This window comes from Psammomys obesus, unplaced genomic scaffold (genome assembly GCF_907164565.1).
Source record: "Psammomys obesus unplaced genomic scaffold, mPsaObe1.curated_primary_1811, whole genome shotgun sequence".
In the NCBI taxonomy this organism is placed as follows: Eukaryota; Metazoa; Chordata; class Mammalia; order Rodentia; family Muridae; genus Psammomys; species Psammomys obesus.
Genome location: NW_026586550.1, coordinates 11,078,517 through 11,091,991, shown reverse-complemented (window position 1 = coordinate 11,091,991; position 13,475 = coordinate 11,078,517). Strand labels below are relative to the sequence as shown.

At 44.4% G+C, this 13,475-nt stretch overlaps 1 protein-coding gene and 1 pseudogene across 4 annotated transcripts in view; both read left to right on the top strand.

Moving 5' to 3' along the window:
• Positions 1 to 13,475, top strand: part of Hipk2 (homeodomain interacting protein kinase 2) — a 195,209-nt gene that overhangs the window by 52,793 nt on the left and 128,941 nt on the right. For all 4 annotated transcript variants that reach the window (XM_055602071.1, XM_055602069.1, XM_055602068.1 and 1 more), the window contains exon 2: positions 5,355 to 6,438. In XM_055602071.1, the coding sequence (XP_055458046.1) occupies positions 5,355 to 6,438 (1,084 nt within the window). The remainder of the gene's footprint in view (positions 1 to 5,354; positions 6,439 to 13,475) is intronic.
• Positions 9,932 to 10,030, top strand: LOC129672643 (small nucleolar RNA SNORA17; annotated as a pseudogene).

Here is a 13,475-nt window from a genome sequence, read left to right as displayed (position 1 = left end):
CTAGGAGGTCAGTACTCCTTGAAGAGTACAGGGGTCAGACCACAAAGAAATGAGAGGAAACATTTGGCTTTTCCTTTAGAGTAGAAAACATACAGGTCTCCCCACCCTTTCCCTGTCCCTTGCCTTAGGGATCTGAACAAATGGAGTGGCAAAGGTTGTGGGCTTGACTCAGAGCTAAACTAATCTGGACATTTGTTCCAGAAAATACTTCCAAGGGGAAATGTTTACAGTAAATTTGATTGTGGCTGTGAGATTATTTTAAAAGGAAGATCCAAAACTACCAGTGTTTTATTCTTTATAAATATTTTAGGGCTTTAAAAAATCATCATTAATGGCTTTCTTTGCTATATTTTGTTTGAACATTTTCCTTCTCAGAGGAAAATGTCCTGTTTCATAGCACAAAGATAAAAAGGTTGTTGGAAAGTTTAGGTTTAGTTCTTGGAATAGTGGCTGTTGACCTCAGCAATGACCACAGCAGCCCCAGCCAGAATCTGAGGCAGCTGGCTACAGTGAAAGGTATAGGGAGATTCTAGCTATGCAGCGCTCCTTGCTGATCCTGGGCATCTGTCACCCAAGGCAGCCAGTGATTATTTCCACAGTTTTATGACCCTTGGCTATCATCCCAATAACAAATAAGTCATAAGCTACCCTCTTCCCCTTTGTAAAATTCCACTTTGCAATGTGGCCTTTCCACCAAGAACTTCTGAAACAGTTAGGACAGGGACCAATGCCTCTGAAGCTTTGTGTGTAATCAGCTTGTTTCTCCTTTGACCTCCTACTCTCCCTTCCACTGTCAGTAACTTGAGGAATGAGGAGCCAGAGACAGTCAAGGGACAGAAGCTGAAGTAGATGTTAGTTTTGATTAATCTCTTCCAGGGATAGGTAGCTAAAAGCCCAGGACTGCTCTTCTCTGCTTTGCTTCAAGGGTGTCAAACTTTCTGACGTTGTAACAAAATACCATCCACAAATGTGTTGGACTATATTTGTAGGTGTACTAGAACAGATGAGGCCTGTGGGCCACAAGTTGGACTTGTCTGGTTTATAGCATTTATAACTATATGAACATTTAAGAGATACTAACAAATATAGAATAACTACTTTTTTGTGTTGTAGTATTAGGAAGATATTGACATAAAAGCAGGAGAAAAATATGGTTGTATAATAAACCAAAAGAATCATGCCAGGCGATAGTCATGTCAGACATATACAGGCATATTAGTCATAGGACCCATGTCAAGGTTGGAGCCAGCTTTCAAATTAGAAGGAAAGTCTCTGTTGGCTCACAGTAAAGGTGGATTCAGAGTAGTGTTAGGGTTAGAGCAGACCTGCCTTCAGAAAGTCCAAGCACATGTGGCTAGAGCACAGGTAGAGCGTGGCTGTCCAGCCCAGGACAGCATCTGATAGCCTTTGCTTTGGTAATTTTTTTTTTTTCATTTAGAGTGTTTTTTGTCTTGAGTCAGGATCTTGCTGTGTAGCCCAGAATAGTCTCAAATCTCAATTCTCCTGTTTTAGCCTTCCAAGCACTGGCAGCGTAGTCATGTAGCACCATACCTGGTCCTCTCCCTTGCTTTTTAAAAAGTATTTGTCCCTAATTTCTAGTCAAGCCTGCTTCTTTAGATGTGTGTCACTAGTTACAAAGCAGTTACAGGCTTTCTTCAAGTAACAGTTGTCCTCATGCACTGTAAGCTTGGCCTACCATGGGAAGATGCAAAGAAATATAAGACAAAAAATAAAGAAGTGTGAGGTATTATTGTGGTCCTTGCTGCCAGAACCTAGTCTAGTTGTGGAAACATGACTTAAACATGTAAATAATGTAAGAGAGAAACAACTTGCCAAGTGTGCAGGCTCACACCTGTGATCCTAGCACTGGAGAGAGGGAGGCAGGAGAATCATAAGTTCAAGGTCATCGTTGGCTACATAGTTTGAGGCCAGCCTGACATACATGAGACCTTGTCTCAAAAAACTCAGGCTTGGGGTTCTAAACTGGATGGTCTTTAGATTAGTTGAGAGAAGCAATGACGTCATGGCAGAAGGCAAAATGTACTGGAGAATGAATGAAGCAAGTACAGGAGGCATTCTATTTTAGGAAGATGAGTGGGACCAGTTTAGAGTTGAGAATTCTGGAAAATCAGTGGTTGAAGATGAAGCACGCAGGTGGTTGGAAGCAAGATGTATGTTGACTCCTCAGCTTTATCTTATGGACACTAGGGAGACACCAGAAGCTTTTGGACAGAGGAGCAACACTCAGAGCTTTATGTAGTAAGGCAAGTCTGATGGCCAGATACAGGTACATTTAGGTAATTTCAGTGGACCAGGTTCCTGTATTTACTTTAGGGTTACTTTTGAAAAATAATAAGGATTTCAACTATGGGAGTGGCAGAAAGAACAGGAATTAAAAGACTTGGATACAGCTGAGCGTGGTGGTGCACACCCTTAAACCCAGCACTCAGGGAGGCAGAGGCAGGTGGATCACTGTGAGTTTGAAGCCAGCCTGGTCTACAAAGTGAGTTGAGGACAGTCAAGGCTACACAGAGAAACGCTGTCTTGAAAAAAAAAATGTGGTTATTTAAATATTTTAAATTTAAAAAGGACATTTTAAAGGAAGGAGAAATCAATTAAGATTGAGTATCTTTTGCCTGTTGCAATAATGAAGGCTCATCAAGATAAATCCACAGTTTGGGAATCAAGTAACTAGAGAAGCACTTTATTGACAGAAACAGAAGTATTAGAATGGAGAATTAGATAGCTATGTTTTTGGGGAAAGAAAAGGAGTTCAGCTTTGGAAGATCATTGGTGTAGCAGGAGACAGAAATATATTACTGGAACATTTAAGTGGGAACTTGGCCCATGATAAACATGTGGGAGTTGCCTGCATAGACATGACTGCTTAAACTGTCTGAATGAATGATGCCTTCCAGAGGAAACAGAATACTAGAAGCACCAGCATTTTAAAGGAGGAAGAAGAGGAGCTGCCTTAACCCCGTGTAATTAGCCATGGGGAGGAGGAAGGCAGTTGCAGATTCACATTGATTCAGATAAGAGTATCAAGAAGGAAGTGGTGGTCACCAGTATCAGATGTTACAGAGAGGTTAAGGAGAATAGGGGCTGAAAGAGCCATTGGATTAGGCAGTTAGGAGGTTATTTACCTTAAGAACACAGATCTATGGTATCTGTCTATGATGGAGGAGAAGGATTAAGAGTGAGCATTGAAGCATTGATTTACAGGTAAGAAGGAAAGAATGAAGAGGGGGCCATGATTGTTACTCTTCCTGTCTTGCAAGTTGGGAGTTTGTGCATGCACACACACTTGAAGGGAGAAGGGAAAGGTTAGATCAGTGATTCATTTGGTCAACCTTATTCAGTACCAGCAAAAGACTTTGGCCCAATAAGCAGAGAGAATCAATAGCTTCAAGAAAAAAAAAAAGAAAAGAAAAAGAAAGAAAGAGTGGCAGAAACAGGAGTCTAGAGAAATATGGGAGAATATGGATTAGGGAACTAGCAGAACGTGAGAGTGGCCTTGGATTCTGGGCAAAATAGAAGGTAGAGATGCACTGAAGAGAGGTAGAATTGGGAGACAAGTGACAGAGTTAAGGAGACATTAAGCAACCACTCTAGATAATGTTTGAGTGAGAGAGGAGCTGAAGCTAGACGGTTAAGTATTAGTGAAGCTTTACCATCTCTCTACTTCCTAAGTGCTTTTGTAAGAAATGGTGATGGGCTGGGGAGCCTCTCTCTCTCTCTCTCTCTCTCTCTCTGTCTCTCTCTCTCTCACACACACACAATGGTTATCAGAGGCATCTTAGAAGGTAATTGGTGTTTGTTTCTTCTTGTACTTTTAAGAACTTTGCCTTTCTTGTCATTGTAGTTTTTCCTCTCTCTCCCTCTCCATGTATATATCACATTAAAAAATATACAGCTACTTCAGAAAAGTCTTTAATAATTTCAAGATTACGTTGCAGATATGTCAGTATGAAATCATAGTTCTTTTTCCTGTTCTTGCACTCTGTGTGTGTGTGTGTGTTTGTGTTTACAGACTTTAGGTTGACATCTGTGCCTCCTTTAATAACTTTCCATCTTATTTTTTGAGCTGGAATCTGAAGCTCAGCAATTAGGCTAGACTGGGTGGCCAATAAACCCCAAGAATCTGCCCATCTCTGCCTACTAGGGCTGGGTGCACAAAGCCGCGACCACCTTTGTATGTGGACGCTGGAAATCATGTTCAGTTTTTATGCTTACATGGTGAGCAATTTTATCTAGACAGAGTCATCTCCCCAGCACCTGAAATCTTAGGACTTTTGCAAGAAATTTATTACTGCACAGATCGACAAAATAAGTGAGCAAGGATCCCATGCATGGTGCAACTCAGCCCTATTGAAAGGCTACATGTGTTAAGCCAGCTAAACAAAAAATCATCCATCTACTCAGCCCTGTAGACTTCAGGATGACTAGGATACCAGATGGTAGGAGTATGTTTCATTCAGAACATAGAAGATCATGAAAGGCCCCTGTGAGAGGCCTCTGCAAGAACATGTTTCTTAAGAGTAGTGAACCTGGTTATTACAATCTTTTGACAGGGCTATGCTGACTACATGGAGGGGCTAAGTATGTAACACTGCTTGGGCTACTTGATACAAGCTTTAGATTTAGCAAGATGGAGAATTGTTCTGTAACAAGTATAATTAAAAGAAATAAATTGTAACAAAGTCATAATTCTGTATCTGATTCTTGACTATTCCTGACTTTGTTTTACGAGTCTCCTTTCCTCCTAGGGTTGGTAGGTATAATGGCAAAATAGGGGAACCATTGGTCTCACAAACAAGGACACTAGAATGTGCTTCTGGGTGGAATTGATTTTTTTTTTCAGGCTGCCGCATTTTTAAATCATTATACGTATGTGTGTGTGTGTGTGTGTGTGTGTGTGTGTGTGTGTGTGTGTGTGCATGTGTGTGCACACATGCAGACCAAGAAATGTGGGGAAGCTAAAGGGCAGTCCTAGGTGTTCTGTTAGTCCTTACCTCCTGCCTTGTTTGAGAGGTGGTCTCTTGTTTATTGCTGCATGTGCCAGACTAGCTCGCCCATAAGCTTCTAGAAATTGTCCTGTCTCTGTCACCTATCTTGCTGTGGGAGCTTTGGGAATGTAGTTGCATGTAACCAAGCCCAGCTTACATGGGTTCTGGGAATCTGAACTCAAGTGTTCACACTTATGCTGTAATGCTTTACCCATTGATCCATCTCCCCAGTCCTCAAGCTTCTTTTGAAGTGGAAAAGCAATCTGATCAGAGCCTAAATGAATTGATTATTGATTTATGGAGGAGTAACTCAAGTATTTATTTTCTCCTTTTCTTTCTTTATAGGTATGGCCTCACATGTGCAAGTTTTCTCCCCTCACACCCTTCAATCAAGTGCCTTCTGTAGTGTGAAGAAGCTGAAAGTAGAGCCAAGTTCCAACTGGGACATGACTGGGTACGGCTCCCACAGCAAAGTGTACAGCCAGAGCAAGAACATACCACCTTCTCAGCCAGCCTCCACAACCGTCAGCACCTCCTTGCCAATCCCAAACCCAAGCCTACCTTACGAGCAGACCATCATCTTCCCAGGAAGTACTGGACACATAGTTGTAACATCAGCAAGTAGCACTTCTGTCACCGGGCAAGTCCTCGGCGGACCACATAACCTAATGCGTCGAAGCACTGTGAGCCTCCTTGACACCTACCAAAAATGTGGACTCAAGCGCAAGAGTGAGGAGATTGAAAACACTAGCAGTGTGCAGATCATTGAAGAGCATCCACCCATGATTCAGAATAATGCCAGCGGGGCCACTGTCGCCACTGCCACCACATCCACTGCCACCTCCAAAAACAGTGGCTCCAACAGTGAAGGTGACTATCAGCTGGTACAGCATGAAGTGCTGTGCTCCATGACCAACACCTACGAGGTTTTAGAGTTCTTGGGACGAGGGACATTTGGGCAAGTGGTCAAATGCTGGAAACGGGGCACCAATGAAATTGTGGCCATTAAGATCCTAAAGAACCACCCATCCTATGCTCGGCAAGGTCAGATTGAAGTGAGCATCCTGGCCCGGCTAAGCACAGAGAGCGCTGATGACTACAATTTTGTGCGGGCCTATGAGTGCTTCCAACACAAGAATCACACATGTTTAGTCTTTGAGATGTTGGAGCAGAACCTCTATGACTTTTTAAAACAGAACAAGTTTAGCCCCTTGCCCCTCAAATATATTCGCCCGGTCCTTCAGCAGGTAGCCACAGCCCTGATGAAACTCAAAAGCCTGGGTCTTATCCATGCTGACCTCAAACCAGAAAACATCATGCTGGTGGATCCATCCAGACAACCATACCGAGTAAAGGTCATTGACTTTGGTTCAGCTAGTCACGTGTCCAAAGCTGTCTGTTCTACCTACTTGCAATCCAGATACTACAGGTAAGACTGTTTACATGGAGATAGTCAAAGCATACAGAAGGCCCAGTGGCATCCACAGGGAATGTGCACAGAGAGTCACCATAGAGGAGATAAAAACGTTTGACAGTGGTTGTTACCAAAAAGAGACCTTAGTATGGGGGCTGGAGAGATGGCTCGGTGGTTAAGAGCACTTGCTGCTCTCACAGAGGACTTCAGATCAGTTCCCAGCATCCACATGGCAGCTCATAACTTGAGTAAATCTAGTTCCAGGAGGTCTGTCTCCCTCTTACAGCCTCCAGACACACACATGGTATAGACACGTGCATTCAGGCGAATGCTCATCTGCATAAAACTAAATAGTCTTTTTAAAAACAAAAAGAGAGACCTTAATGTGGTTGAAAAATTAGAATACATGCAGACTGGAATGACAGTGAGAAGCTATCAAGAAGGCATCTGAGAAACATTCTTGGTCCAGACATTGAGAGTTGGTAAGGATTTTTGGGAGCTGGGTGAAAAGCAGAGTGGAGAAGTCAAGTCCTTCTGGATGGAGAGGATCCAGACGGCTAGAACAGGAAGGTTTGTGCTATTAGACATAGAGTAGCAAAATGAAAGACTTGTTTAGGAGATGAGAATGACCTGCTGGGCCAGATCAGAGGATTTGTGAATAGTTCCTGGAATAAGTCCTGGAAATTTTGAACAAGCAGGGGTTGGTTGGGAGGTGCTATTGGGGGAGGATGTAATAGGTTGATAGCAGTTTTCTTAGAAGACTGCTATTATATTCATGTAAAAGAGGCTGGAGGAAGGGAAGATCTTTGTGCTAGGGCCAGTTGCTTCTCCTGTGGTAAGTTTATGTCAGGAAACATTATCTATTCCCCCACCCTTTTTTTTAATTATAAGGAAATACCCAAGGCAGGATAATTTTGAAAAGAAAAGAGGTTTATTTAGCTCACAGTTCTGAACATTCAAGGTCACAATGCTATTGTCAGCCTTATGATAGATGGCCCCACAATGGTGGGAGGATACATAGGAATAAGAGATCACATGGCTAGACAGGAATATATATAATGGTTCAAAGTTAGAGTCAAGCTATTAAGACACTTTTATTGACGAGAACTAACTAATTAAGGTTTCTAACCTTAATTCCTTCCAAAGACAGTGCTGATAATGAGCTTGCACTAGACCTTATGACCTCTCAACATCACTACGTTGAGGACCACTCTTTGAACTCATGACCTTACAGGGTCAAAGCACATTCACACTCTAGCAAGAAAACTTCATTCAGACATCAAAAGTTTGTAATCTCATTTCTAATATGGGCCTTGCACAATATTAAGCTCCAAGAATATAAACAAGGCCTTGGCCATCCCAGAGTTTCCAGCACACTGCAGGCTTTGACATTAGTAAAATCCAGAACTGGACTGATCCCTATACTCACTAGGCTGACTGTTTTGTGCTGACTGCCTAACTTTATATACTCCCATTTCCTGACCTATGAGCTAGAAGCTGGGTTGTTATACCAGTAACAGGGTGCTGTTGGACCATCACAGGCTGTGATGGAATCTAGTGCTATGTGTAATGTCCAGCCTATGGGAGACATAGTATCAGGAGGCAGTAGAGACAGAAAGCAAGGTTCAGGGTTATAGAATGGCAAAGCTCTCTGCTGAAGTAGTAGTGATCAGTCCCATAGAATTGAAAATGGCAAGAAAAGAAACTCCCATGGGAAAGTAAGCAGAGCCACATCCAAGAGATTAGTTTGTGGCAGTAATAGGACTATCCCAGCACTTCTTGCTGCATGGAAACTTCTGTCCCACACCTTTATTTGGATGTGTCTTCTCATATCTTCTTGAAGGCTCCAGAGGAAAGACTGGGCAGACTTGCGCTGTGTTAACACAGCTGACCTATGACCTGTTCTGAAGCGACCACTAGTCCCTGTCTCCTTGGCCTCCCTTATCTCAGCTTGCTTCTCTCACTGTGCCTAGTCACTCCTTACAGCGCTATTGCATGTCTCTATGTTGTCTGTTCTCTCTCACCCTCAACCCTCAGTCAGACCCTCCTATCTGCCTTGTGTTTTGATATGATTCAAAGGATGGCTCTCAAGGCTTCTCCATTCCTCTTAAGAAGGATTCCTGAGTTGTAGGAGCCCTTGCTTAGCTCTAGAATCTGATATGGAAAAGTGTTGGCTTTCTCCCTACACTTAGATATACACACTGCCCTCTGCTCTTAAGAGGAGTTCTCGTAAGCTTCTGCATACTCATGAGGCTAGATCTACCCCTGTGGGCTCTCCTCCACTAGGCTGGAGGGGAGCCATGTGCCCACTGTTGGAGCCATCCAGGAAGATAGAGCCTGGACAGTGGGAAAGTATACCCCTCCTTGAGGTAAAGAGGAAGACTGACAATCCATATTCTCTGGAGAGTGCCTGGCCCTTCCTTGAAAGCCAACTCTCTCTGGCTCATCACAGGGAAACAGCTTGCCCCAGAGGTGGCTGTTGCTGGGGCTTCTTCTCTATTTACTGCAAAATGGAGGCTTTGCTGTCACTTTATTTTTAGACTTAGAAATTCAGGATGCCAGAAACTGTTTCTTGCCAGTTCTTGGCCTGAATTTAGGGCAAACCATGCCAAGTCAAGGGCTGTGTGAGATTTTATTATTTAGTTAACCTGTATTGCTCTTAGTGAACAGAATCCAGCTTCATTGAAGTTTGCTAAAAATTAGGCACAAAGGCTTGTAAAAAGACTTACAACTGTACTTAATAATCAGTGCATCCTTGTAGCAAAACTTGACTCAACAAGTTAGATTTGGGATTCTGAAGCCTCTTTTGTATTCTTGCCCTTTGTGGCCCTGACACTCTGTCCACTGTCTGCCCCTCCTGCCAAGGACTCTGCAGTCTTACTTTGCTTTCAGGGACCCTAGCTGAGGAAGGCTATGAATGGCAGTGACATTTCCATGGCAACTGGGGCAGGTCTGAGCCTTCTTGGACTTGATGTCCATTCTCTTTATGGCCCAGTCATCCATGTGAGCATCTCATGGGGTGGCAAGGCTTGTTTGCTGCTCCCACCTGTCATTCCTCAACAGGCACAGTCACCTCTACTTCCATCTGAGACACCTTTTGGGTGTCATGGTACCCCTTTCTTTAGGCTTTACGTGACCACTAACCTAAAATTCTAGGCAGAATGGTTTCCCTCTCTCCAGGGTCTCCATGGTCTTGGGTCCTCAAGGCCAGCTAAGCAGCCTTTGACTATGGTCAAGGGCACAGAATCCTGGAATGACACTTCATTTTCAAATTAATCATAATTCTAGGCCTACAGCAGGCCTCATCTGAGCTGTGGGTTGGTCAGTCTGCTGCCACATAGGTCAGTGGGAGCTTATGAGAGCAACATTCAACTTCAACCCTGTTTATTCTAGCTGTGCAGGACAGTCAGTCTAGACCAAACTGTTCTAGTTGATTTTCCTGGCTACTTCACTGTTTACTTGGGACAAGGGGACAAGAGAAGCTCTTTGACTGTCTATCATTAAGATCCTTGTCCTAACACATCAGTAGGTGGCAGAGAGGAGAGAAGCTGTGTCTATGCTCAGTGTTCTGACCTGTGAACATCTCAGTGATTAGTAGCCTGACATTCCCTGAAGAAAGGAGCCTGCAACAGCCACCAGGGGGCCGGGATAGAGAAATGACCACCAGTCAGGCACCACACAGGCCCCAATGGCTCCCAGGACCTGGGAGCAAGCCAGAGACTAGAAGAACCTTGCCTGGGACTGAGGGTCCTAGGCAGAAGTAAGCCCAAGACAGAGGACCCTTGCATGGGGTCACTCAGGCAGGCCAGGCTAGGAACAAGCCTGAGATGACCACCAGACCAGCATGGAGCCTGGACAGGGAGCAAGCCTGAGATGACCACCAGTCTGGTGACATGCAGGCATATGGGCAGACTATGCCTGAGATGATCCCTTCCTGGCACTATAATGCATGAGCAGGGCATAGTGCTCCTGAGACCGCTCCCGAGATGACTCCAGACACTCAAAGACCCTGGGTACCACTAAGAGGAGCAAGTAAGTAGGGGAGAAATGGAAGAGAAAGAGAAACAGAAGAATGGGCACGATGAAGAGAGGCAGAACTGGACTACCAAAAGCCCTGGTCTCGGCTACTACCCAGGGACTTGCTGATGTCTAAAGGCTGTGCGGAACTGGCCCCACCCCTCACCTGGACCTTGAAGGAGAGCTAGCCCTGGAGGCATAAAAGCGGGAGAGCTGACTCCTCTCCTAGCTAGCTGCTGTACTCAGGAGAGTGGGCCCTGAACATTGTGCAAGTTGCAGGTGAGCTATCACCAAGGATACAAGGATGGGAGATCTGGCCCTACCACTCACCTCTCCCATGTGTGGTGGCATGGACAAAGGAGAGATACCCTCCTCCCCTCTTGCCCACCACCACCTGCAGCAGATGGAAGACCTGGCCCTAGAGAACAGGAGAGCTGTCCCTGCCCATCACCAGCTGCAGCGCTCTGAAGAGCAGGCCCTGTACCTCACCTGGGTAACACAGTAGACTGGTCCTGGATGTGGGGAGTGTGGGAGAGCCAGCTCTGCCCCTTGACTGCTGGGTGATGGCCCAGCCCTCCCTCTGTGGCAGGCAGGAGAGCTGGCCTTGGGGTCATGAGAGTGGGAGAACTGGCTATGTCCCTCACTTGGGAAAGTATACCCAGTACATCACCTAATTGGCAGGTAGAGCTGGCCCTTGTGGTGGGGGTTGATGGTAAGCTGGCCCCGAGGGCTGGAGAGCAGGAGAGCCAGCTCAGGTCCAGATCCAGGGCTTTGAATGGGCCCACCCCCAACAACTGCCCCATCAATGAACTGCTGGAGTGCATGAAGGTGCCAGCCCTACAGATCTCCACGACACAGGGCAGCAAGAGGACATCCGAGAGGGTTCCCAGTGAGGTTCCAGTATTGATGGAGTAGCAGAAGCCAGAGGCCCCATACCAGATCAAGGAGTCACTGCAATGAACATTTGCAAGCAAAACAGTATGGAAAAAGGCTATAACAGTGTGGGACAGACTGTGACACACTACAGCTTCTCTCTGCTGGGGGCAGGGGTCGCAAAGTTGGAGGAAGGATACGAGGTGGGGGGGTGAATATGATTGGGGTGCATGATCTGAAATTCACAAAGAACCAATAAAAAGTTTTTTTTTAAAAAATCCAAAAGCCCCTTGTCCTAAAAGAACATACAATCAGTGACATTTTTGAGAAAGCAAGGGTGTTTTTGACCTGCCTGGACAAAGAGGCTATTATGTGCTCTAGATCCGTCTTTCCCAGGGCCTGTCTCTTCCCAAGGGTCATGTCTTGAGCCTGGCATATTAACCACTAGGGACACCTTACTTTAAAAGGGATGAATACTTTCTGTCCTTTCATCATTTTAAATAGGACTATATTTAAGTGTCCCTCTCTTGGCCCCCATCAGGTATGGCAAAACAATAATAATAATAATAATAATGTAATATAAAGTGAATCTCCTGTTCTCAGCCTGAGGAACCTAGGGAAGAAGGTGGTGGCCTGGAAGCCACCTATTTTCCCAGAAGCTGGATAGAGAGACATAGGGAAAGGATGGTATATACTCAGTACACAGGGTGGGCTTCTCAAAAAAGTCACAGTTGGCTATGTAGAAGAGTTTGTGGCTGAGTGAGTATACATTGCTCAAAGGTTGCAACTGAACAGGTTTAAAGGTTAGGCAAAGCTTACAATTTAAAAACATAAAAACACATGGGTAGGTTTACTTATTTCTCTTACAATGAAGATTTCCCTTTTGTAAATGAGGTAATGAGTTTTTTTTTTTTTTTTTTTTGAGGTACACTGTTTAGATTTAGGAGTGAGAGAGGTATCCATTAAAACAGTAAAACTCAAAGTTTCAAACATTCTGGCCCTAAGTGGACCTCATTCATTTGTTTTTAACATCCTATTTGAGATATCCTTAAAAACAAACAAACAAAAAAAAGCATGTGATTATTTCTGTTGGCAAGTTTGGTTTTGTTACTTGAATTGAGCTATTTTGACCCTCAATTTGTAGAAAAGACAAATTAGATTTCAGAGTAAGGAGCTCTGCCTATCCTCATGACCCCTTAATTTCCCAGTATTTCTAGCCTACTGTAGAATTACTGTTAGAATTCTGAGGAAAGCCTGGTATGTAGCTTTATGGAAATGGATGCCTTTTCAGGTCTTTGTGGGTAATGGAGGGTCTGGGCTGTCTTCTGCTCTAACCTGTGTCCTGAAGGTCAGCCATGAGAGGCTGCCAGCAGTGCTGCTGCTCAAGCGCTCTCTGGAGAGCTTTCATGAATAGAACCATGCTAGATCCCATCCCAGAGCCTTTGTGTCCTCTGTGGGGGAAAGAGGCCCCTGAACCACGGAATTCTCTACCCTCTACTCCTCCCCCAGGGACTCTTGAGAAGCGAAGCCAGCTGAGAGCAGGCTTCCTCCAAGGTGCTGCCTTTCAGGTGCCCATGCCTAGAAGAACACAGTGGCAGGTGACCCTGTTTACTTGTGTTAACCTCACTAAGGACGTCTCTGCCAGATCATTATTTAATTCTACACTGATGCCAAGGTTTTGGCTTTTTGAGCAAGCAATTAACTGGTGCCGGGATATTTCTGTTGTCAGTGTAACCAGCAAACCAAAAACAAGACCAAATATTAAACTCTGAAAAAAACCACAAAAATTTTGCTGGGCAAAAGATAGTCAGAGGTGGCAATGTGTACAATTTTGTTTTTGCTCTGGACTATTCAAAATATTTTGTATAGACTTTTTTGAAACCTCTAAGACCATTGCTAAGATCCCCAAAAAGTGGGCATAAAATTCAGGACATAAGGGCTGGTGAGATAGCTGGGGGGCGCAGCTTAAGATACTTACTACTAATCCTGATAACTTTTGAGTTTGATCCCCAAGACCCAAATGGTGCAAGGAGAGAACTGACCTCTGTCCTCTGACCTCTACATACATGCCAGGCCACATAAGTGTGTCCATCTACACAAATCACACACAATAACTAGATAGATAGATAGATAGATAGATAGATAGATAGATAGATAGATAG